This window comes from Lampetra fluviatilis, chromosome 2 (genome assembly GCF_964198595.1).
Source record: "Lampetra fluviatilis chromosome 2, kcLamFluv1.1, whole genome shotgun sequence".
Classification (NCBI taxonomy): domain Eukaryota; kingdom Metazoa; phylum Chordata; class Hyperoartia; order Petromyzontiformes; family Petromyzontidae; genus Lampetra; species Lampetra fluviatilis.
Window position 1 is genome coordinate 24940761 of NC_136276.1, and position 27063 is coordinate 24967823.

General features: G+C 47.8%; 1 protein-coding gene across 4 annotated transcripts in view; it reads right to left on the minus strand.

Annotated features, from left to right (window-relative positions):
- The window catches only part of LOC144944586 (CUB and sushi domain-containing protein 1-like), a 785462-nt gene that overhangs the window by 144428 nt on the left and 613971 nt on the right, over nt 1–27063 (minus strand). For all 4 annotated transcript variants that reach the window (XM_078872870.1, XM_078872887.1, XM_078872877.1 and 1 more), the window contains exons 21-28: nt 20458–20646; nt 15206–15375; nt 11571–11727; nt 10349–10540; nt 7122–7248; nt 6304–6506; nt 2694–2885; nt 1994–2132 (exon numbers count right to left, since the gene is read on the minus strand). In XM_078872870.1, coding sequence (XP_078728996.1) covers nt 1994–2132; nt 2694–2885; nt 6304–6506; nt 7122–7248; nt 10349–10540; nt 11571–11727; nt 15206–15375; nt 20458–20646 — 1369 coding nt within the window. The remainder of the gene's footprint in view (nt 1–1993; nt 2133–2693; nt 2886–6303; nt 6507–7121; nt 7249–10348; nt 10541–11570; nt 11728–15205; nt 15376–20457; nt 20647–27063) is intronic.

A 27063-nucleotide genomic window follows, 5' to 3' on the forward strand; every position in this document is an offset into this window, starting at 1 on the left:
GCGGTGACACAGACTTATTTAATTTAAAGGTTATAATCCCTTGTTCATTATGACGTCATTTTTACTTCTATGTCTCAGTAGCGTTACGGAGATCGCGTGACGTGAGGGTTCTGCCTTTGTAGTGAGGGTTGTAAGTTGACGCTGAGGAGGAGGAGGCGCCTCGCCCCCCCATGTGGAGTGACGTCACCCGCTAATTATTATCAATGGGGGGGGGGGGGGAGTGTCCATTTGGAGGACGTCACCTTATTCTTTGGGTCTTTCGGTAAAGTCACCTAGATTAGTTCAAAGAAAAAAACAAAAAACTACGACATTTCGATCGCAACACAAACGGTGTCATCAGGAAAAGGGGGTTAGCTTCTAAAGGCAAACCGATTATAAAGGTTTGAAATGGGCGTAGCCCAAATGTCAGCAGCATGGGCGGGGCAGCTAATGTTAATGTAGGTGGTGGGCAGCGATATACAACGGTGGTGGGTTTTCCACCAATTAAAGGGCTGCTGGGTAAAAACTAGCATGTTAATGTTAGATCAGTGAGCGGCCTCCATGGCGAGCATGCTGAAGTGGCTATGTTAATGTGAGAGATTAGCATGTTAATGGTAGATCGCAGAGCCGCAACCTCTCGGTCGGCGCGAAGGTGGCTGTGTTAGTGTGAGAAATTCAACCCGTTAATGTAAAATCAGAGAGCTGAAAATAACTACTAACATTGAAGGTGGTAGGATGGGAACATCATAGCCAGTTATGACTTAAACCGGTTGATAACGTCCTTCCAATGATTGCTCAGTTTGTACCCATCTTCTCGGTTGAAATTGTGTCTGTGTTTGTATATATGGATGGCTTCATGAACGAATCTTTGTTGATAGCCAGTGGGTTTGCAAAGTACCTTCGTTTTAGAAAAATACATTTCGTGTGAGCCCATCGCATTAACACAATGATCAGCCACGGCAGAGGTATTGGTCCTACCGTGTTTCAGATCTGCCTTATGTTCACAAACATGGTCCGAGGCATGTCGCTTAGTTTCCCCAATGTAACTACTGCCGCAGACACAGCTTAGTTTGCAGACGCTGTGGTATTGCATGTCAGGGATCACATCCTTCACAGATGGGATCAGATCACGAATTGTATGTACTGTGGTAAATCGAACCTGGATCTTGTTCGCTCATGATTTTGGAAATCTTTTTGGTGGCCCCTGCTATGTATGGCAAGGTGATGGTTTTGATTGGGTTCTCAGATGGTTCTTTCCCAACGGTTGGGGTGATAGCTTTACAGATTGTGTAGTCTGAATATCCATTCATCTTGAGAGCTTGGTGACCGCTTGTGTTGCGATCGAAACGTCGTATTTTTTTGTTATTTTATTTGAACCTTTCTACGTGACTTTACTGAAAAACCCAAATAATATGAATTCCTGCAGTCACAAAAGCTTTAAGTTAGGACGTCACCTATTCATGAGTATTAATGAGGGGGGCTGTTCGATGTGGAATGTCACCCCGCTCATGATTATTAATGAGGGGAGGTCCATGTGGAGGACGTCACCTGTTCATGATTATTAATGAGGGGGGCTCGCCGACGTGGAATGACATCACGCATGGGACACACAGACATTATTGGCTCATTATAGTAGTAAATTTGCAAATTGGCTGTCTCGGGTGGTGGCGGGTTTAACGACACATTCATATTTATGCGATCTAACCCAAAACAACCTCTATTATGGATAATATTGGTCGAGAAAACCTCCTCCTATGACTAATACGTGTTAAACTGGTCGATGAACCAGCACTCACAAATCCCTTCTCTCACCGGTAGTCAGTCGGCTCCTTGTCACTCTTTTATCGCTTGTTACCACGGTTACTGTTCCCGTGAACCTCGTTTATTGATCGTTGAGGACTCGCGTATACACACAACTTGAATTGGATAAGGACAGCCGTAACTTTGCTTTCAAACAATAGCTGGGCACCTGTGGGACGGGGGACAACAAGACAACAGCAGGCCGCTCGCTTACCTTAAAAACGAGAGGGCCACAACGAAGTCCTCGTTGACCGTGATTGTCCAGTGGCATTCGTGGCTGGGAGGATACGGCTGGGGGTAATTTGGTGACAGAATGAATCCTGCAGGGCCAGTCAAGTTACCACCGCACGGCGCTGAGGGAATAGGCACACAATGACGACACTTGAGTATGTTTGTCAACACCTTCGACTGAAACAATGTCTCCCATTTCCCTCTGTGCCCTCGTCCGTCCGTAAGGTCACAGGAAAACTTTACAGAGTGAGCATCTGTTCCTCGCAAATTGTAAACGAACCAGATGACATCGTTGGCATTTAGATTTGACAAAAAGAAGAACTTTGGTTGAACAGGGGGGAGTTTAATGGGTAAAGGCACAGACTTGTAATTGTTTTCTCGTGCTACTGCTGGCGGAAGGGGCTCCTCACTCTCTAAGAGGGCGTTTTCCCGACTATTCTTTTATGCTGGCCAGATATGTCCTGGAAGATGCGGGAGTCCCCACAACTTTACCCCGCAACCCGCCCATCTACCTACTTGCGGGGTACTCATTTAAAACCTGGGTGGGCAAACGCGGGGGGGCGCATCTGTGGGCAGCAGGGGGGGAGAGGATGGTGGTGGAGGATTTAAGAAACTTGCCCCGATCGTTTCAGCTTCTGCGGCGGCTAGGCTATAACCCCGGCGTTGCGGCGATGCGCCCTCACCGACGCAGATGGGCAGCGAGGGCTGCCAGAAGAAGCGGCTCTCGGCCTGCACGCAGGTCATGCGGGGCGGTCCCTGCAGCGCGTAGCCTGGGTCGCATTGGAACAGCACGCTGTCACCCGGCCGGCGTCCGTCGCCGCTGCGCGACCCGTTGGTCGGCACGCCCGGGTCCCGGCACTCGGACGCCACCGAAGCTGTGGGGAGGGCAGAGTTCGGGATGAGAGAATCTTGACTTGGGCTGGAGGAATACCATGAGCTGTGAAGCTGTCCAGTAGGTCACAGATGTCCAGGGAGCGATGAGCTTGTGCTTCAATATTATTCTTATCATTGCACTTGTTTATCCAGGACAGCTTCACACCGAGTCCCAAGACTCTTTTACAGGAGGGTCCTGCTCAATTTTTTTCACAAGGGGCGATTTTTGCTGCTGCTGCTGTGTGTAATCCCGATTGAATGGGTTTTCATGATTTTTTTTAGCATTGGAATAATTTGGGTCAATCACAATTTACATTTTTATAATATTTTTGTTGTTTTAGCTACGGGAGAAAACTGCAGAACTCAGAGGGATGCTGCACAGGGGAGAACACACAAACTCCACATGGACATGCGCCCCCGGTTGGGAATTGAACCCAAGCACCTCCTGCTGTGAGCCACGTGCGATGCTACCGCGCCACCCTGCCGCCATTTACAGTAAACACTCCGCACTGCTTCAGAGTGGACGCAAGAGACTTGGTGACGTTATGTTAAAAGGAATAGGCCAGGCGTGCTGTGTATTTTCCTATTCCCAACATAACTTTTACTTTTTAAACTAAACGAAACTATTTGTATTTTACCAATAAGTCCCACTGAGCTACGTAGCTCTTTTCAAGAAGCGACCTGGGCACAAATAGTAGCTCAAGGAAGTGGCTTATCACGTGGAAGATTATAGCTGCAAATTCTCTTCACGCATGTTTCTAAATGTGACCACGAGGAGAACATGCAAATTCCAAATACATAGGCGTCAGGGTCGGGATGGAACCCACGACCTTATGCATACTCGGCGAGCGAGTTAACATCTCACCACCATGCGGATTGCATCTTACAATTGCTGAGGAACCACAGACCAAGCTGGAAGGCAACCAGGCCATGAGCCAGTGGAAACAATTGTCTAAGCTCTACAGTCCTACATTAACAAATATGTTTTCTGCCAATTAATGAGTGTTTCTACATATTCTCAAAACATTAAATCTCGACTGCTTCTGTCTCTCGGACAGTGCTCTCCCAGTACCTGAGACTCATGGCCGTTCATTTTTCTTCTCAGGGAACTGAGCTGTTGGTGATATTGCGCATAGACACATGGAGACCACTGCACTCATAGTGGATGGACATGAAATAAAATATGATATATGTCCGTGAAAGCTAGTAAATGCACCCTAACCTGACGAGGACGTTCATGCGGAGATTGTTTTATATATATATAAAGTCTTTAAATTATTTTCAATTCCAACAGAGTATGTATGTATGTGCTAATTGGAGATGTGGAGTGATTAGGCTACCTTATGTAAACCATGACTTCCATACCAGGTTTTTCTGGGTTATATCGAGTAAATATAAAAATTCGTCGTTAAACCCGCCACCACCTGACATAGACAATTAGTAAGGTTTGTCACGTAAACTAAACGTGCCAATTTGTTACTCGTACAGCAACACACCAGTTGTGTGTTGGAGAGTAAACCAGAGAGTAAACCGGCGAAACGTCACGGTACTGGAATTATAAATGTTGTGGGTTTACTCTCCAACACACAACCGGTGTGCTGTACGAGTGACTAATTGGCATGTTTGGTTTACGGGACAAACCTTACTAACTCGCCTTTTGCCCATCCAAGGACGGGTGTATTGCTGTAAATCTGAAACTTACAAGCGAAAAGCAGACCGCGACGTGATATGCATTGCATCAATTCGTGTGCAGTATGTAAGGGCGCGGTGACACAGACCTATTTAATTTTAAGGTTATAATCCCTTGTTCATCATGACGTCCTTTTTACTTCTATGTCTCAACAGCGTGACTGAGATCGCGTGACGTGAGGGTTTTGCCTTTGTAGTAAGGGGTGTAAGTTGACGCCGACGAGGGTGGAGGAGGCGCCTCGCCCCCCATGTGGAGTGACGTCAGCCGCTAATTATTATGAATGGCGGGGGGGGGGGTCTATTTGGAGGACGTCACCTTATAATGATTATTAATGAGGGGGCCTGTTCGATGTGGAGTGACGTCACCTGCTCATGATATTAATGAGGGGGGCTGGTCGATGTGGAGTGACGTCACGAGCGTTAAGGACATTCCTGGGTGATTATAGTAAGTATTGGCTGTGTCGGGTGGTGGCGGGTTTAACGACACATTTCTATTTACGCGATCTAACCCAAAAAAAACCTCTATTGTGGATAATATTGGTCGCGACAGTCTACTGCGCGTTAAACAAATCATGACTTGTTTTAATATTCATAGTTTACGGAGGGGGTTTGTCAGAGTGTGTCCCACGAGGGGGAGAAGCAGAGCGTGCATGGAGATAACTTTGGAGCCTTCATGCAGAGGGCCTAATGACCATCATTCAAAGCGAAGCACAACACCGCCGTCATTTAACTTCGCAATATGGCAACAATAAAAAAATAATATTCGCAACTAATCCCTGTGCCTTATGTCCCAGCATGTTGAAGGTTTCCATATTTAGCAAAAAAAATGTTTTGCCGCATTAAACGCTTGAAAAAAAGTCTAAAATTTTAATTTGAAATCAAAAGATGTGCAAATGTGTAAATCTGTGGGAGTGCGGTGCTGAGACTGAGGCAGGTTCACACCTTGTGGGAAGGTGTTGACATTACAATGTTAACTTGTAACCTGTGCAGGCATGTTAAAGCATTACACTAAAACTTTACTATTTATTTTATACTCTTAGGTTTTTTTCGGTAAAGTCACGTAGGTAAAAATAAAAATAAATAATACAAATAATAGCAATAGTAATAGAAATAACTCCTATTATTATTTCTATTATTTGTATTATTTATTTTTATTTTTACCTACGTAACTTTACCGAAAAAAACCTAAGGGTATGAATCCTTGCAGTCACGAAAACTTCAAAACTAGATTTTTATTTTATTTTACCAGGTAAGGCCCAATGAAGCTAAATAGCTCTTTTTCAGAAGCGACCTGGATATCGCAAATGACAGCTCAACGAAGCGGCTTGTCATTTGGACGTTTTAGTTTACAGCAGCCAAATTACTCTAAACGCATGTTTCTAAATGTGGAGGGAAAAACCGGAGGACCAGGAGCAAAATCCACGCGACCATGCGGAGAGAGACACGCACATTCTCAATATACAGGCATCAGGGTCGAGATCGAACCCACGACCAGGCGAGGTAGTTAACATCTCGCCACCGTGGTGCCCTACACTGCAGGCACCGACAGGGTCGGGATCGAACCAACGACCTCCCGCACACCAGGTGAGGGAGATAACATTTTGCCGCCACGGCAAACCCTAAGCGTCTTGAACCACAATGCCCCACCACAGTGACGTGCAATGCGTCGGTGCAGAGCGAAGTGGCAGCACACTCGAGATGGGCAGGGTGGGGGCGGGGGGGGGGTCTTACAGGTGAAGCGCAGCGCGAAGCCGGGCCTGCTGATGAAGAAGTCCGTGTCGAAGTGCAGCGTGACGAGGTGCAGCGTGCTATGCACGGTGTCGGGCAGCGCCGGGCCGCTGAGCTCACGCAGCAGGATGCCGCTCTCCGCGCCGCCGTCCCAGATGCGCAGCTCGTCGTGCGACGCCTCCGTGTCGAACACCTGGAAGTGTAGACTGCGGGGCGGGGCGGGGGAGACACAGTGAGGCAGACAGGTCAAGTGACTGCAGTCAGACACAGTGAGACAGACAGACAGGTCAACAGACTGCTGTCAGTACCGAGGCTTCCGCAAGGCCATGCGGGAGGGCGTGGCACAGTTTGGCGCCAGCTGTCACGGAGTGTGGTCGTGTCGCTACAGTTCTCTGCAGTGAGTAACGACGTCTTTAAAAACAATGGCGCTACGCCTCTCTAAATAAAATGAACGCCGAGCCGCTCGCGCGGTCCGCGATTTCGAGGTGAACAGGAGACTGCTCATCCTGCAACTCGCAGACGTCTCGGAACGGGAAAGGTTTAAAAGAGGTATGAAAGCCTATTATGAGTCTCAAGACGCTTTTTGAGGAGGGTGCTGCCGAGTATTCGCAAGAGGGGGCGATGTTGCTGCTGCTGTGTAATCACAATTGAGTACGCTGCAGGTAATTTATCAGCATTGGGATGTTTATGCAGAACGGTGGAACGTACAAACGGCACACAGACAGGGCGCTCGAGTCGAGATTCGAACCCAGGCGCTTGCTGCCGCGAGGCACGAGCATTACCACCGCCGTGTGTAATGTGAAACAGGGCCGCACACTCACCTGATGGTGAATCCCGGGTTCACCTCGATGGTCCACTCGCAGTGCAGGTTGTGCTCGTACGTGTTGGGGTACCCAGGGGACAGGATGGTCCCCCCGGACACACCCGCGATGGCTCCACCGCACTCCGCTTCGCGCACACCGCCACGCACCGCCACGGGAGAGGCACGGTTACCAACCCGACGGTTCCACCGCACCGCAAAACGCATGTCACCATTTTGCTGATGGTGCCACGGTGACGAGATGTTAACGACCTCACCAGCAGGTCGTGGGTTCGATCCAGAGCCTGGCGCCTGTATGTTTGGAGTTTTCCACTGGCGCTGTGCACTTTTAAATCTAGATTGAGAGTTCATTTTTTTAGAACTGATTTTTGTGTTTAGTTTTTTGTCCTTCCCCCGCACCTCAGATTAGCGCGGCTGGCTATGTATGGTACGAAAGAAGTTCAACGTATCTGGTAAAATAAAAATAGTTTAGTTTATCATGCTGGGAGTTTGCGTGTCTCTCTCCTTGTGGTCGCGTGGATCTTTCTCCGGCTCCTCCGGTTTTTCCCTCCACGTTTAGAATCATGCATTTAGAGTAATCTGGCTGCTTTAAAAAATCTCCACGTGACAAGCCACTTCATTGAGCTATCATTTGTCACGGCCAGGTCGCTTCTGAAAAAGAGCTGTAGCATAGCTCAGTAGGCCTTACCCGGTAAAATAAAAAGAGTTAAAAAAACAAGAAGAGTTTTATCTTCGTATTGAAATCGTCGAGGGATAAACAAACATTGTACGATCTGATATCAGAATATGTTTAACACTTTCTGGCAATTAAACAGGTGTTAAGATGTTAAAGCACCAAACAGAAACCTTTGCAAGGAATTGTGTCTGCATTAACAACATATACTTGTGGTGAACATGCAAACGAACACAAACATTTTCTGGTAGTATATGCATTGTCTTTGAGACTGATTGGTCCACACCAGAGACAGCTTTCTTGAGAGCTTAGTCTCAAACAGTGTTAGAACCAGAGGACGCCAAAAGGTCCCATTTTGTAGCTGCTCACCCCGAGCTATAAAAGCTCTCTTAGTGGCATTGTCTTTGTACTGGTCACCTTTTGGCATCCTCTGGTGTGGACCAATCAGTTTCAAAGACAATGCACACACTGTCAGAGCATGTTTTTTTGTTTGCATTTTCACCACGAGTATATGTGGTTAATGCTGACACGATTCCTTGCAAAAGGTTTTTGTTCGGTGTTTTAACATCTTAACACAACTGTCAGAAACGGTAAAACCGATTCTAATATCTTCATACTGGCAAGGGAGGTCCCATGATGATCTGATATAATTTTCAACAGTGTCACTGAAGAACGGAGCACTTGGTCCGTCAATGAAAAAAATGTCAAAATGCAGCCATGCAAAATGTCCTGTTCGAGACAAAAAGGCGTCCACCAGAGGGGGGCTCCAGAGAGCCCCCCACGATGACCAGGAGACACCTGGCAAGGAGGCGGCAGTGCCCACACTATGCCCCATCACACGGCCCGCTTGTCCGTTGGCTACTTAACCGTGCTGGTCAGTGTGGGAGTTGTTTGAGGGGTGGATGCATAGCCGCGGAAGCACAGTAGGGCACAACAATTGGGGGTTTGCTGTACTGGCCTCTGCCACTTGTCACGTGGCACCATGCAGAATCTCAAAATCTAAATGAGGAGTGTTGTCACATTGCAATAGACGTAACGGTGGCAATACACTGCATTCATTATTGTAAATACACAACTTTACAATTTTGTACAGTAAAACTTATTTTTTTTGGTATTTGATCATTAATAATTGGGGATAATTCGGCACGGCTGCGCTTTCGGCACATATACAGTATTAGTAATTCGCCATGAGCCGAATTGGCATACCGAATGGTCCAGTTTGGGCATGCACGTGGAGCGAGACCGCACAGCATGACCAGAACAACGACTCAGTCTGGTGGCGGTGCGCGTGATGAGAGTGGTGAGTGTAGTGAGTGTTCGTGCAGACCCGTTGCTCTGGACCTTACCTTGTTTGTGCACTCTGTGCAAGCCAACCCTCTCGGAAATGTCGTCTAAATCCAAAATTTTGGGTAGAATTGATGCAGGTGTGTCAGTGTGTACTGTGTGTGAAAAGTTTGGGAAATAAATTTTGCATTTTTTTTTTGGGACAGGAGGAATTGGGGAGCACTATTGTAGACAATTCGGAATATTGGATAATTCGGCAAGGCCAGAGCCCCATATGTGTCGAATTAACAAGGGTTTACTGTACGTATTTATGTTGAACGTCTTTCGCACCGTACATAGCCGACCGTGCTAATTGGAGGTGCGGGGGGGGGACAACAAACTAAAAACACAAAGACGATGAAAGCAAAGGAATGTACAGTTATTTAGTCAAGCTTCACGCCACACCGCGGCGAGACGGCAACGCGTGAAAAACGCACCGTTGCGCTCTGGGAAATTGAAATCTGTTAAGAATAGATGGTGACCTATTGTGAATCTAATCACCGTCATAAACACAGGTCATAAAGAGGCAGGCCACGACAATAGACTAATCATTGGGTGAGGAGTAATCAAGCGAGAAGAAACACGAGGGCCATATAAGCCAGGGCTGAGCAGGGCAGATTGCGTGGGCACAGATAGAGGCGAGCTTGTATGCACGTTGAACGTCTTTCGCACCGTACGTAGTCACCAGTGCTAATCGGAGGTGCGGGGGAAGGACCACAAACTAAACACAACAACAAGCAGTTCTAAACAAATGAGTTGTCAATCTCGAGCTGCATTCTGGTAGCAGAGTGAAGGGAAGCAAACGATTAATGAAGGGATAAGGCCGCATTACAAAGAAGGGAACAGTTTACACCGAGGATACAAGACAGAAAGTTTCAGAGTACGTGCATCCTAATCGCAGATTTGCAGTGCAGCTGTGCAATAAATAGCTACAGGGAATGGCGTCGAAATAACGTGAGAGATGGAAATACGATAATATACAGATGAGTCACACGGCGCACAGAGAGAGACAACCACAAGGTTTACCAGTAGGAAACGTTATCTGCAAGAATGGACATATAAGTTGTAAAAACGAGGGTTCCGTACAATTATGAGCGTGAACTCGCTCGCGCGTTTTTAGCGAACAAGCGGTGAGACGCAGCGTAACGGAATGCAGCCGAGTATCCAGTAGCCGCACATCTCTACTCTCCCCCCCACCCCCCGTTTATACTTCACTCGAGGCCGCCACTCACCGACGCACGAAGGCAAGGGGAAGTCCCAGACTCTCCGCTCCCCGGTGAGGCACGTCACCACGGTGCGTCCATGCGGCGTGTAGCCCGGGTCGCAGCCAAACGTAACGCTGCTGCCAGCGAAGTGCCCCTCGTCCGCAACGGCGTGTCCGAATTCGGGGACGCCCGGGTCTTCGCACCTGAGAAGCTCAAAGCCTACGGAAGCAAAACAGAGAACGCGCGATTGGGGAATGTGTACAAGGTGCGTTGCATCTGCCAAAATAAATAGACGTTTTGTTATTTCGCTGTCTATGAAGCAAGCTAAACTAAAACATAAACTAAACAATTTTTTATTTTACAAGGTAAAGCCCACTGAGCTATGCAGTTCTTTTTCAGAAACGACTTGGCCACAAATGATAGCTCAACAAAGTGGCTTATCACGTGGAAATGTATCGCGGCCAAATACACAACACACGCAGTCCGACGAGCGAGCGCTCCCGATCCAGGCAGCAGAACTTTGCGCTTGGCGGCGTTGTAAACGTGGACGTTGGGTGGACCTTGCCTACCTACAGGTGCCTGTGACTTGCCTGCTCGTGCGGGATGCAGAAACCGCGAGAGGAGCTGGGACTCTCCAACTGCTTGCTGCTGGCGCGCTCGCTCGCTAGCAGCGATTCTCACCGCACGGTACCGCACGGCTGCATCGTGCTACGGCGGTCTGATATTCTATTTGATTACCGTGGCTTTCCATTCCCAATCGGCTAGAACTGACGGCCACGGAGGCTCGCTGCGCCCCTGAGAAGTTAAGCAGAACTACAAAATGTGAACACTTTGATAATTGCTCATTATGTTTTTTTTACGAACACGTTTTAATAATTCAGCAACCACTTTACATTGAATGTGTGAATATTTAAGAGGAATATGGATCTTTGAGGGTAGATAAAAGCGGATAGCCTCACAATCATCACAGCTATAAAAATAATAATCAGTTTTGCCATTTGCATCGTTAAAACTTTCATGAAATTGACTGCAAATGTAGGTCACTGTGTGTCATTGTCAATAAATACCAAATTCCCAAATGATTTCTAATGATCAAAATAAATCTGATTTAAGCACAGTTAAGAATTGATGACAGTATTTTGTATTTTCACAGGAAACTATAAAAATGGTGCCGCGTGAGCGTCAGACCAGCGGGTAGTGTGCAGCGGCGCTTCACGTGATGACGCCGGATTGAAGGCGCGCTATTTACTCGTGTACACAAGCCGGAACCCTTCGTCCACCACGTCGCCGTCCGAGTTGAACTCCAGGTGCAGGTGGTTGGAGGTGCTGTTGATGACGGAGTCCTGCATGGCGGTGCCGGTGAAGGCTTCAAGGACTCGCGAGGAGCCGTCCTGTCCGTCGTACACCTTGAGAGTGGAAATAGAAACGCAATTGGTGGTTGGGCATCGATACAAACTCCGCATTGAAAAGTGCCCCAGTCAGGAGTCGAACCTGCGCTACTCCTGCTGTGAGGCGTGGGTAGTAACCACATTGTGCCACCCTACCGCCCAATATGCAATCAATATATGACAGCGGCTGTAAATGTGGAATTCATGCAAAGGGCCTTGGCACCACCAATGGAAAAAGAGCTTTCTCCGATTTCTTGTCAGAGCAGGCACTCAAAAGTTAAATAAGATAACATCATTATTATTAATGCAAGATTATTAATTCGATTAAGTATGGCGATATTTATATAATTTAACATAGGAATGAAAAGGAACATTACCTACATACCCAAAGTAGTATTAATTGCCAAATCATTTGGTACAACTAAAATTTACATTCAACATCAAATTTGAGAATTGCAGTTTATTTCTCATTAGCGAATCTCGGACGCGATGGATCGACATTCATCGCAACAAATTCCGCTTCACTCGGAAGTCCAAACACGTAGACGACGCATGGAGCGGCCACACCACAACAGCCTCGCCGCGCCCGCACGGCCTTCAGGGACAGCAGCCCCGCACCTACGTTTATGAATTTTTAAAAATACCCATTCCTACAATCCAGCCGCACCCCTTCACTGTAGCAGAGCTAAAAAACACGTGCACACGCAGTACTCATTCCCACGTACGTTAAGGTTTTGCACAACCATTGCCAAAAGTTCGTTTGGCCAACGGTAATGCACACTGATTAATAGGTGTCATTTGGAGAGCATAGCACTGCAGATATTGCACGCACGCGTGGATAATGTTTCACGATTGTTGGCACAAGCTGTAATGCCAGCCTGTAATTAATTACAGCATCTTCAAGCTTTCCCAATAATGGAAAATTGCTGGTTAGCAGACCTAATATTGAAAACAATTGACGGGATTGTATTACATGGCGAGCTGTGGACGTGTTTACAAATTCTAATTAATGCATTGCAAAAGCCCCCAATAATGGCAACGTGTTTAATTTTTATTTTTATATTTAATAGTCGTCAACAATAAAACGATCACAAATATCAGCACGGCATGCCCCAGATGTAGAAATTCGCGAACAATACAAAAAAAACAATTACAAACCTACAGATGCTTGTAAATCCCATACAAAAAAATCAACAAGAAACAACTTATCCATACTACAGATATTTTTGGGTTAGATCGCATAACTGTAAATGTGTCGTTAAACCCGCCACCACCCGACACAGCCGATTAGTAAGGTTTGTCACGTAAACAGGACATGTCCAATTCATTACTATTTCAGCACACCTGTGTGTTGGAGAGTAAATCCACAACATTTGTGTGCTGTACTAGTAACGAATTGGCACGTTCTGTGTACGTGACAAACCTTACTAATTTGCTGTGTCGGGTGGTGGCGGGTTTAACGATACATTTATATTTACGCCACCTAACCCAAAAAACCTTTATTGTGGATTATATTGGTCGTGAAAGCCTACCGTGTTAAACTAAGAAACAACTTGTTTACCATTTGAGCATATAAAACTGTACACTAAACAAAACAACCTTTCACTCCACAAAGTGAAATGAGAGTTGAGAGGAAGGGAACACTGCCGGGGATGAGAAGCGGTTCTACTCCTCATGTGGTCGAGACACCGTTCACAAGCACACCGCGCACCAACGCTGCTCACTCACTCGTGCAAGAGTACAAAAGTAGCCCCACAAACTCTTCGCAATGTCAGTGGCCATGACGTTGTGCGCAAGATGATCATTTTAATTGGTGGCTATCTTATCATCATTGTCACCACCACTATCTTATAAACCAGCAGTTCGATTTTTTTGGCTGCTATAAATCCGACCCTGACGCCCATATATTTGGAGTTTGCATGTTCTCCCCATAGTCACGTGGATTTTTCTCGAGTATTTCCCTCCACATTTAGAAAATGTGCATTTAGAGTATTTGGCTGCTATAAATGAGAAGCCACTTTGTTGCGCTATCATTTGTGGCCAGGTCGCTTCTGAAACAGAACTAAGAGCTCAGTGGGATTTACCTGGTAAATAAAAATATAGTTTAGTTTCAGTATATTTATATTTTATTTTGAGTGATTTGTTTACCTTTCCTACACTTTGCACTCCTATCATGTTTTGTATTGTTTGTTGTTGTTATTTTGTGACCCACCCCTACTGGACATCTGCGAAAAAAAGAGCTTTATTGCTCATCCAATTTCTCCTCCAGGATAAATAAAGATTCTGATTCTAATCCTCATCTTGCCTGTCCATTAATTCTCCAGATCACACAAATTGCAATTTTCACAAACCAATCCACAAGGTTGTTTTTGGTATGGACCAATCAACAAGTTTGTTTTTGAACCAATCCAAGATAAAGATCCAAATCGTTCTAACCTACCGTTTAAAGTCACGGACATGAGTAACATTTAACTGTCAACTCATTGCAGATTAATATCGTACTGGCATATACGGAACAGATCAATGTAAATTACCTTGTGCTCACGTGCATACATCAAGAGAAACCCTTCGTATAATTCCATTGAGACTGTGCAGATTACATTAGAAGAGGCTAATCTCACGTAAATATCATTAGCGTTCAATCACGACCAAGTTACGATGAATGAAAACAAAGGTTGACAAAATTAGGCGAAATCATCTGTGGCTGCGAACGTCGTTACGAATGTAGAGGTTAAATCTGTAATGTTGTTCAATTATCAGATCGCTCGTGATGGAGTAAAGTGTGGGTAGTCCCACCCCGTCTAAAGGCCAGTGCAGAAGAGGAGGCCAACTCAGAATCAGAAGTTTTATTTACCATGGAGGAATCCGATGAGCTATGAAGTTCTTTTTCACAGATGTCCGAGGACGGATGGGTCAACAAAATACCCTCCACAGGGGCTCTTCTAGAGCTCCCGCTAGCGAAGGCCATTCTGCCAGCAGTACTTATGTTGAACTTCTTTTGCACCCTACGTAGCCAACCGTGCTAACCGGAGGTACGAGCAGTGGTGGGAGAAATACATTTCAACGATGTAACTTTACACTATTCACCTGTAATGATGTAAACTAAAATAAATTATTTTTTATGCCAGGTAAGGCCCAGCAAACTATGTAGCTCTTATTCAGAAGCGACCTGGCGATCACAAATGATAGCTCGATTGTATGGTTTATCGAGTGAATATTTATAGCAGCCAAATACTCTAAATGCGTGATGTTGATTCTAAATGTGGAGGGAAAAACCAGAGTATCCTGGGAAAAATCCACAGGCCCACGAGGAGAGAGACACGCAAACTCCAAATATACAGCAGGCGTTGGGGTCGGAATCGAATTCACGATCTCCTGCATACCAGGCGAGGTAGTTAACATTTCGCCACCGCGTCAGGCAAACGGATGCTGCTCTGGACTGGTGATGAACGTGTGCCGTGGTAACTCGAGGCCGGTGTTGTCGTGCGCACGGTACCGTGAGCGCATCTCCGTGGCCGAGTCGGAAGTGCACCGCCGCCAGCTGGACGCCATGGCCCGGGGCCACCGCGATGTCGTACACGCACTCGTGGTTGTTGCCGTACACCAGCGGGTAGTTGGGTGACAGCAGGACTCCGTCGTCCCCTCGCAACGACGTCCCGCACTCGGCTGGGAACGGTAGGAGGAAGGGGCAGTCCGGGGAGGCGAGCGAACGCAAAAACGTGTAAATCACACGCTTGGGTGGGTAAACAAATCAGTAATCACAATGGCTTTTAAAACACTCACCTACAACTATTATTTATTTGACCAGGTAAGGCCCCACTGAGCTATGCGGCTCTTTTTCAGAAGCAACCTGGCTATCACTAATGATAGCTCCACAAAGTGGCTCAACATCATGTGGAAATGCATAGCGGCAAATACTCCAAACGAGTGATGTGGATTCTAAATGTGGGGGGGGGGGGGGGAACCAGAGGACCCAAAGAAAAATCCACGCGAGCACGGGGAGAGAGAGAGACATGCGTACTCCAAATATACAGCAGGCATCAGGGTCAGGATCGAACCTACGGCCTGCGGTATACCAAGCGAGGTAGTTATCATCTCGCCACTGTGCCACCACACTCCAAACAAGGCAAATCAATTGCCCGCGTTTTGTGCAACGCGTGTGCAGCGGTGAAGTTCAACCACCCCAACATTCGTAGGAAAGGTGTCCTGAATGTAAAGCTCCCGCATCATCATTACTTTGCCGGACTCAGCAAGACTTTGCAATTTAACGTCGTCCAATAAAACTCGCAGCTTGCGAAGTATTACCGCGACGTGTTCAGACGGTGGGATCTCGTACACTACGCACAAATAAAATCGTTAAATCAGACGCATCGTATATTTACAGCGTGCCAATGGGTTTTTATATATATATTCATATAAAAGAAACACTTTTCTGCATTTGGCCCAGCAGCAGCGTCCATCTCTGGGCAAAGAAAAAAAAGACTTTCATGACGTCCAGTCGTTCCCTCCGGTCTGCCTCCTATTATCGTGCTGTGAAGGGCAGCAGTCATTGATTGAAGTGTGACACAGCTGGAACAACCCTCGTCATCCGAACACGGTATTTTTTTATCCTCCCCTGAGGCATACTGATTTTTTCATATATAATCAAAAAAAAAGATCCTGCATGCACTTTGCTTTTTTTCTCATTATATATGCCATACTATTGCTGTGTTCATTTAATTCCTTTGCGGTGCATTCTATCTATTTTTTGTACAACGTTACATTAAAGGAAAAAAAAAGGTTCAACAGGTTCAATTAATTTAATAACTCTCAATTCCATAAAATTAGAAAACTGCAGCCCACATTGCATTGCAGGGCATGTTTAATTTTTTCCAACAATATTTTTTTGAACGGTGAACAAATTAATATGCAAATGTGTATTTCAACCGCCTGTAACTGCCCAAAGGCTGGGATTGTAACAATTTATCAGCTGCTGTTTATCAGCAGGCTGCAAAATGTGACTCAAATACCAACCTTGCATTTAGTTTTTTTTACAACTTAATGTTGATGCATATCTTTCAATGTTTCACATAACATCTGCAGCCAATTTACAAGGATTTGAACAAATACAGAAACGCGATAAGTTACATTGCTAACATTCATGGAAGCGCACTTTGATCATAATTCACAGCTTCCTTTGAAGCCGACCTTAGCGATACACAACTGTAAACTTTGATTTGAATAATTTGTACTCGAAGCGTACGGCACAAAGAGAATTAAGGAGTTTTGCCTACACAAAGACAACGATGCTCTTCAACAAAGGCTAATTCTGCAGAGAGAATAATTAGACGTATTGTCGGTACGCCGGTGTGGCATAACACACCGGTCCTCGTGAAACACTCACATCAAAACGTGAATCAGCAATCTGTTTTATCAGCCTTTAATTGACCCTGTCGCCAAGTGCTGCGGCGATTTGAATGTTTATTCGGTCTACTGAGACTTGCTAAATAAAGGTAGAATATTGACTGTTGATTTGCGTCCGGGGCACGCGATCTTGTGGGCTACGTCCAGGAGGGCAGCAGCAGCAGCTTTCTTGCGTTGCCAATCGTCATCAGGCTGAGTGCTTGCTATACAGCAACAGACTGTGAAGCTTCGCGTTCAGCCGTTCGTATAAATATTCCGTCTTCCGACGCCTTCGACATCATGACAACTGATTTTGATGCAGTTCCACCACCACCACCACCCCCCACCAACACCACCATCCCGCAAGATATTCTGACCGGGGTTGAGAACTGCGGGAAAATAAATAAGTATTACGCAAAAAATGTGATATCTTTTTCTCTATACCGCGCATCACCGGTGTACCGCCAATACGTCCAAACGAAGACATTCACTGCTCTCAACAACGCCACTGCCTCACATTGCCCACAGCATTCACCTTGCCCACAGCATTCACCTTGCCATGCGTGCTGCTGCGCACAGCCCCCGTCCGTCTTCCTCTCTCAACGCCTTCAATTTGCCCTGCTCCCAAAACGTTGTCCCAAGTCCCAATTTCAGCCTCTCTATCCCCATTTATAAATAATAATAATTACATGTTTAAATTTCGATTTAAAGCTTTCGTGACTGCAGGGATTCATCTTCTTGATTCTTTCGGTTAAGTCACGTAGAAGGGAAATAATAAAATAATAAAAATAAAACATAATAAAATACAATTCTCACGAAAGACGCTGTCTTTCCGACAGACCTGTTCTTCACCTGAGGACGGCTGCTTGCGTTGTGGCCGAAACGTCGTGAGAATTGTATTTTATTATGTTTTATTTTTATTATTTTATTATTTTCTGTCCACAGGTTCAGAGATCCCTCTGGTGTCTTGTGGAAGAGCGTTCCATAGCCTGGGACACGGGAAAAATCTCGGTCACCCACAGACCGAAGCCTCGACCTGGGAATACAGAGAAGTTCTGCATCCCCAGATTTTAGGTACCTTGAGGGGACGTATGGGTGCAGCGTGTCAATGATGCAGACTGGGGCAAGATGGTTCACCGCTTTTGTAAGTTAACAATAGTATTTTAACTGTATTCTTTGTGAAACTGGAAGCCAGTGCAGGGAGGCCAACACGGGTGTAATATGATGTGAAGAAGGTGTTCTGGTTAACACCATAGCAGCTGCATTCTGGACATGTTGCCAATTGATTAGCACCATCTTCACCACACTAGTGAGTAAGACATTACAATAGTCTATGCGAGATGAGATGAAGGCATGGGTCAGCTTTTCTGCATCTGATACAGAGAGAAGGGCTCGGATACGGGAGATATTCCAAAGATGGAAAAATTAGGTCTTTGTGATCTTTTAAAGACAATATGGGATCACAGATGGCCCCTAGATTTGTGACTTGCTGTGCCGAACTGATTGCATGACCATCAATCGGGATTTTGAAGGGTGCAGCTTTATGAAGTTGGTGGGGTGACCCAATGAGCATCAATCACCTCCGTTTTAACACCATTCAATTGGAGAAAGTTACGTTGCAACCAACTTTTGATGGAAGCCAGCACCGAAGTAAGCATGGAGGCAGACGAAGGGATATCGGACTCAGTATTCAAGTAAATTTGAGTGCCGTCTGCATAGCAATTAAACTTTAGGCTTGAGATTTTGGAGAAAAATACCCATTAGGACCACATAAATACAACAGAGAAGAGGGCCAATAATTGAGGAACCCCAAATGAAAGAGGGCTGGAAGCAGATTTAAAATCTCCCATGGATATGAACTGTTCCCGGTGAGCTAGATAAGATCTGAACCAATGAAGAGCAGTTCCTGAAATCCCCATGATGCTTTGCAAACGATCAATCAAGATGTCATGATGGAGTCAAGATATCATGATCTGTGGTGTCAAAGGCTGAACTCAGATCCAGCAAAGCGAGAATACTGGGTGAGCCAGTCAGCAGTGATCAAAAGGTCATTCACCGCTTTAACCAGAGCCGTCTCAGCGCTGTGTCCAGCCCTGAATCCAGACTGGAATGGAGCCAGCAAATAATTAGAGGACAAATGGTGGTTCAACTGCAAGGCAACCAGGCCTTCAAGGACCTTGGTTAGGAAGGGTAGATTGGAGATTGGGCGATAATTATTTGGAACCTCATAATCAAGGCCAATCTTTTTCAGGAGAGGTGTAACAGCTGCAAGTTTTAAGGTGGAAGGGACAATACCAGAGCTGAGAAATGTATTCAGAATGTTGGTTACAAATGGGCAGAGTAAATGGAAATGTTCTTGATTTAATTTGGTAGGGAAGGGATCGAGGTAACAAAAGGTGGGTCGGGACTGAGCCACCAAATCAGCAATGGCTGATGGGGCAACCTTGGAAAATTCCAATAATGAAGTCTCCAAGGAATGGAGGGGGGAAAATGTAATATGGGCAAAAAAATATCTCCCATCTCCTTAAAACTCTTAAAATGCATTCGCAGACACCGCATGTTCCCATAAATACAAATTGCAATTGCGATACGTTTTTGTCTTATAACGCAGTGTTTATGATGAGGATGATGAAGGTGACGGGTTTAAGGCTGCATTATGGGAGAGGCGGTGAGAAACACAACAGGCTCGTGAGCCTGTTGTGTTTCCGCTCCTCGATGCTGCTATGCGACCGACCAGGTTTGTGCATCTCCCACCGGAGTTGCCACCTGAGCAGATCACCGAGGTGAGCATAAGCCTCTCCCCCCTTCTAAAAATATTCCACTGACAGAATCCGCGCCGCGTGGGCGGTCCCCCTGTGCAGCTCTCCTCCCTCGTGTTGTGGGGGGAGTCCCGCGCGGTGTCGCTTGGCACGATGTCCAACGTTTCGCGCCACGTGTTGGGAGCTTCTCAGTCGTAGAAGAAACGGCGTACACCGCACGAAGCAACGGACAACGTGCCGAACGACACGCGAGGGTGTCCGCGAAAGCGGAGATGTCTCCGCCCACCGCACCAACCCCAAACCCGTGCTGGATGAATGTATAACTTCTTTCGCACCAGTTTAACACGTAGGCTTTCGCGACCAATATCATCCATAATACAGGTTTCTTTGGGTGAGGTCACGTAAGTAGTCAACTGTGCTCATCGGAGGTGCGGGAGAAAGACGACAAATGAAAACATAAAAAGCAGTTCTAAAGAAATTGGTTTTCAATCTCGATTTAAATGGCATCCCACTACTGCCCGGCGGTTCTTTGCGAGTCGCTGTTCTTGTTGTAGCCGTGTGTGCGTGAGCGTGCGCGTGACCAGCAACGGGAAAGTGACCATCTTACCAACACACCGTGGCAGCGGGGCGCTCCACGCCTGGCGGCCGCCGCCCAGACACACGAGGCGAGCCGCCCCCTCGAGGCGGTAGCCGGCGTCGCACGAGAAGACGATGGCGTCGCCCACCAGCAGCCCCGAGCCGAGGCGCGAGCCGAGCGCCGGCACGCCCGGGTCCCTGCACGGCTCGAGCTCGTACTCTGGGGCGCGGGACAAGGGGGCGCACGGGCGGCGGGGCATGCACGGATGTTGAACCTCTGTCGCACCGCACGTGGCCAACCGCGTCGACTGGGGGTGCGGAGAGATGACGGAGAGATGATTGATGGATTGACAGGTAGATGGACGGATGTTGAACTTCTTTAACACCGTATGTAGCCAACCATGTTAATCGGAGGTGCAACATACTAAACAAACAAATCAGGTCTAAAGAAATTAGTTTTGAATATCGATGATTTCAAAGTGCATAGCTCCAGTGGCTGCCTAATATCGGAAGGAAGAGCGTTCCAGACGGCCGCAGAAGTGCCCCTGAAAGCTCGCGACGCGGTGACCGCCTTTGTTTGATGGCCAGCCAAGAGCCGCTGCGAGGATGACCAGAGGTCGTGCAGTGATGGTTCATGAACCTTGACGAAATAAGCAAGATATTGCGGTTCACTTGTGGCAAGCAAAAACTCGAGTTCAGTTTCATGGGTGGGCCCAGTGCAGCCCTGCGAGTTTCTTCCCTGTGCCACTGCTGGTGGAAGAATCTCCACGAGCGGGAGCTCCCGAGAGCCCCCTTTATGAGCTACTTGGCCTACTCTTCCACGCCGGTCAAGACGTCCTAGAATCGGTCGCAGGCAGTACCCACACTTCATGAACACATAAATACAATGAGATCAAGTGGCGTGGAGCCAATTACTTCCTGTCCTCACAAACACGCGTGAATGAACATTTATCATGGTTGCCATCACTGCAATGAATGTGGCGAGAATGTGGAGGTGATTATTCTCCAGTCCCGCTTAAGTTATACAGCACTGTGACAATTTCTGAAGCAGAAGCTGCCATTTGGATGACTAAAGGCACTAATAAACAGAGTATACATTTCAATGTGAAACACGCAGTATTATTATACCAAGGGAATAATAAATATCAGCAATTGTCTCATACCTGGGCTTGACCTGAATTACTTCTTGTCCACACAAACTCGCACGTACGAACATTCATCATCATCATCACTACCATCATAAATAACGTCTGCAGCACTTATAATGTGTCTTAAATTGAAAAACCTCGGAGCAGAGCACGAATTACGGGAGCCCGGAAGGTCGCGTGAAGATACGGAAGATGACTTGTGTAGGGTCATTGCTAGTTCCTCAATAGAATCATGAAATTGGCGCATAAACCACTTCTGTGTGACTATATACGCGAAGGCAATATCTGGATATTGACCCATGAAGGCAATATCTGGGCCACACTCTCAGTGCAAACCAGCTTCTATAATGAGGGCCGAAAGCCACGCTTCCGTGCAGGTTTGACTGGAAACCCGTCTCGATCGCAGTTGTGTGTATGTTGAACTTCTTACGCACCGTACGTAGCCAACGGTGCTAACCGGAGGTGCGGTTCCCAGCAGACATGAGCAAAGCAGTTTAACACGCGGTAGGCTTTCGCGACCAATATTATCAATAATATATGTTTTTTTGGGTTAGATCGCATAAATATGAAGGTGTCGTTAAACCCGCCACCACACGACACAGCCAATTAGTAAGGTTTGTCACGTAAACAAAACGCGCCAATTCGTGACTAGTTCAGCACGCCGCTGTGTTGGAGAGTAAAACCACCGGTAAGTACAACCAGCCTGATGAGTTTGTTCGTTTCTCAATCCGCTTGTCCTGCTGAGGGCTGCGGCGGCCGCGTGTTGAGTAGGGCGGTCCACACCTCCCTTTAACCCTGATGAAGCTGGTTGTAATTACCGGAAAGAAAGTCGTACTTGAAGTGTAAATATTGTGGGTTTACTCTCCAACACACCGGTGTGCCGAACTAGTAACGAACTGGCAAGTTTTGTTCATGTGACAAACCTTACCGATTGGCTGTGTGGGGTGGTGGGGCATTTAGCGACGACATTTGTGTATTTACGCGCTCTAACCCAAAATAAAAACTATCAGGAGCAGATCAGCTGCACCGTGAGCTCCAGCCCCGCTCTACCCACGCAGCTCGTTGCCCGTTGCTGCCGTTGTCCAGTCTGTAGCGTCCCTCTGCTGGGAAAAGGGCTCCCTCGCTCACTCCTCTCTCACTCCCTCCGCTCCTCCGTTGTTATCGTGCAGCGGCAGTGGCGGCGGTGGCCTCGGAACACTGAGATTTCGTCTCACCAGCGGTGAAAATAAATCGCGCCGAAATCGATTTCCGCCCGTCAATGTAACTACTTGCTTTGGCTCGGGCCGCTAAACTGTTTAATTCCATCATAGTGGGGGGGGGGGGAACTAATTGCAAAAGCTCAGAAATGCGATTGGTTCTTCACGAAAGGTGAATAAAGCGATAATGAAAGTCACGGGGGGACGTGAATCATGATTATGTGACTCGTAGATGAGGATTATTCGGAAGGTGATGAAGTTATATGAATCACATTTGCTGTGGTTGGTGGAATGGGCAATGGGGTAGGAAGGCGAATGTGAAGCGGGGTTGAGCATGGACGGCGCTGGAATGGGTCGAGCTCCATTCACAACCCAGGTGCTACCGGCTGCTGCTGCTGCTGCTTCAGGGCTACGCGATGGGCAGCAGAGGGCAGTACAAGTACAGGGGGGTCTCTGTACATTTTCGATCCTAGCCTTCACCAATTTGCACCGACCATCTCGGCGAGGTACGGTCAAATAACCCCCAAAAGGTGAAGGCGGTGCACGTTGGCGTGCAGACTCGGGGGACATTCCCTGCCGCGGTCACTCGGAGCCAGGGGTCGGCAACTGTTCAAAGAAGGAGGAGAGACATTTTTCTGTTGTTTTTGTCTTTGACCAAAATAGTTCAAGGGCCGCATCACACGCAGAGCTCACTTGCACACAGACGCGGCAGCGGGTATACAGCAGATGACAAACAAAATTCCGACTCAAATAAACAAAATAGGTAAGGGAATAACAGTACAGTTTGACTCTTGTACATTTTATCATCACCGAGGCATTCCATAGCCAAAGAGCTGCATGGGGGCAGCTAAAGAGCCGCAGGTTGCCGGGCCCTGCTCTAACCACTCACCTGGTTTATTGCTGCCAGGTAGCCACACCTTTTGCCCCTATCAGTGGTCGCCACACGACGCCAGAAAATTTGAAACACGGGACAAAGACCCAGATTTTCACAAGAGCTTGGGGCGCTGCACTGGGACAGCCTGTCTGAGGTGGGCTGGGAATATGACAGCCACACCCGGGGGCATCTGCTGGCTTCCCGCCGCAGGAGTGTTTTGTTCCACGCGCAGTATCACGAAAAGAGATGTTTTGTAGGTGCCTGATTCAATATTTAGCTTCACAGTCATTTGGCAGGAGGCCGGGGCGCAGCAGACGTTTGGTGCTCGCCGGTATTGTAGCAAAGGGGACGACGCAACAACCGCCTCAAAGTGGCGCACAGCACGCAAGGTCGGGAACCGACTCGGCACGCGGCGGCACGCCACGTAGGCAGCGGCACACAGAATAACCACATGGGAAGCGGCAGGCCGCGTGGGCAGCGCGACACCACGTGGGCAGCGGGACACCATGTGGGCAGTGGCGAGCGGCACACCACGTGGGGAGTGGCACACCACGCGGCCTGCTCACAATTAACCAGCAATTCCACTCTCAACAAGGACGCACCGCTTCCGAGCTTGCGTTTATCGCGGCTTTAAATCAACTTCGCACCGCAAACGGGATTGTTTTTTCCCCCTCCAGCTGTTTGTGTGCAAATGCCGTTGGACCGCAGCACACTTTCGACAGCCCTCTGTAAATCCGCTGCTGGACAAATGCCTCAACAACGAGCGGCCAGCCATGGGCACCCTGGTTGATAATAATCACGTGATCCCACCCTATGAACGTCAATTGAACCTTATGGCGGTACCCTGGGGTACCATAGTACCCCGGCTCTCGCATAATGTCCGTGATGCAGTCAGTTTTAGTCTATTGATGGTCGGCAATGCGGCAATCGACCCATCTCGACGAGCTGTATACGATGCACTATTCAAAGTATAATTTTTCGATAACGGATTTTTTTATGCTGTTTGGCAAAGAAGGACAGGATCGATTTCTGCCCCGGAGCGATGCCCGTTTTCTTCTTGGGACGCCCAGGTTTCGCCTTTGGTGCCGCAGCGGTGTCCGGGTCCACCATTGCGTCAATCGAAACAAGCTGGCGTTTGTTCGAGCGGATGGGGACTGCTTGCTGAGTCGGGTCGTCGATTTGCGAGCTGATCTCGCCCGTGATTGCCGGGTAATATGGCAGGTATGAGAGCGATAGCAATTTCTTAATCGTCAGGCTGCCGCCAGGAGCCGTCTGGAAACGGATTGATTGCAACGTCCACTGCTCGATCGTGCCTACGGACGAGTTCGACATTCTCCTGCTTGATCAGCGGGACGTGGACGACCTCACTGTCGGGCGTCGAGCTGAGGCGTCTCATGTTAACGAGCCCTTCATCGATCTCAAAAAGTAGTTGAACGTGTAGCGAATTGGCATCTGCTTGAAGTGTTTTTTCAAAATCGCGTCCCAGCCTGTATAGAATGGGCATTTGGAATCGCGATAATTAACTAATGTCGCCTTAATGCTGTCGACGGCCTGCACGATGTTCATCGGGGTGTAAAAGTTTTTACCTTTCATCGCATTGCGACACCATGCGACGACCCGATCGGCCTGGTTGTGCGAGTGCCCTGGTATGAAGTATAGCAGAACGGCTTTGCTGTAGAACAATAGCGACAGCATCGCAAAGAACATCATCACCAGCTGCCACTTGTTTTGGCCGACACAGTTGTCGAGAATAATGATCAAAGTGCTTGGCATCATGCGGGCCGTCTTCATGGTGAGCAGCTTCATGTGGTACACGAAGCAGAGGCTGCACAGTGCGTCTGGATCCTTTCCATCTTGCGCGCTCGTCGTAGAAAATGACGTTGTTGACACCGCTCGTGATGTCCGCGAGGACGAAGTTCTGGACCATCAGGTTGGAATTGAAGTAATCCGCGGACGGGCGAATGTGACCCTAGTGCGGCATGGCGAAGCTACCGCCAAAATCCTCAATCTGACTCTGGATAGTGGGAAGGCCGTTCGATTCCTGCACCGACGGCAGTCCGCTCAGGTCGACGCCGGCTGCGTCGTTGTTGTCGTAGTGTTCCGGAATGACGGTGTCGGGGACTTTCTAATCAGGAGCGTGTTGTTTGATGTACTCCTTGCCGAATTTGGACACCATTCTGCACTGGCCGATGGCAGCATCGAGATGCATATTCTTCTCCAGCAGTAGGCGTTGACGTTCATCATCCGGAAGATCCTTGTGTTCCAGCTGGATATCGATTCGAACGCAGCAGTCGCCAACGTCTCAGGCTGTGCGCTTCAAGCTAAGACCGGGATAGTACATGTGTACGTACTGAATCTATCTTGAAAAGGACACGACACAACAGTCCTGGGCCTCCATCTTGACCTTGTATCGCCGAATGAGTTCGGTCCACGTGATCTTCGGCTCGACGAGGTACTGTTTGGGTCGTCAATGAGCACAGGGAAAGCCATCTTCAACCTCCCGTATTTTGGAGTCCCGTTTGATGGCGTCGAGATCAGCATCGGCAAGCGCGTGATGTGAGACCGCAGGAGCACGTCGCGTATGAAGAGTGTCGAGTCCATCTTTGAGGACCTTGCGTAGACGTGTGACTTTGTAACCGCCAACAGGGATGATCGAACAAATCAAAATTTCCGATAGCCCCGACTGGATCATGTTAATCATAATCCCCTCAGATTGCTGCCATTCCGATCCGTTCTGGATGGTCTCCATCAATGCCCAATCGTTCTGAATCTTGTTAATCGTTTCTTGACCCAGCTTGGTGATCACATGCTGCAACGCCGTCATCTTGCGATTGCACCGTTCACGAACAATGCGACGAGGCACGGTCTGCTACGAACCACCAACACCGCCCATCCGACGAACACTTTCGATGCTCGATAACATGGACAATCGGGAGGACGCCGTCCCAGAAGCCTATGATGCGCCCATCACGAATGTCGCTGCTTCTGCTGCCGAAGATGACGAGTCTGCCACCGATGAAGTGGCACCTGCCACAGGGGATGCCGCTCCCGCCGCTGATGCTGACGCGCTCGACATGAACGCGAGGATGTGCTTCTCCCAGCTAGTCGCGATGAAGTTGGATTCGAAAGTTTTTTTGAAATCATCGATCTCATCGAGAGCTATGAGAAAGGCAGATAATGGCCTGGATTCCCAATCACCAAGATCCCACCCAATCAACTGGTGCATACGAGCGTCCAGGGTTTCAGCGCAATCGTCCTCGCTGCGTTTTGACATCGTGGATTAGCACTGATTTCGGATTGATTGGTACCGCAGACGCGGAGTGAAGTACACCCCTGGTAAAAAAGAGTGTCCCAGAAATAAAATATTTCATTGCCTTGGCCATTTTGTATTATTTGGTACCCCGGGGTACCGCCATAAG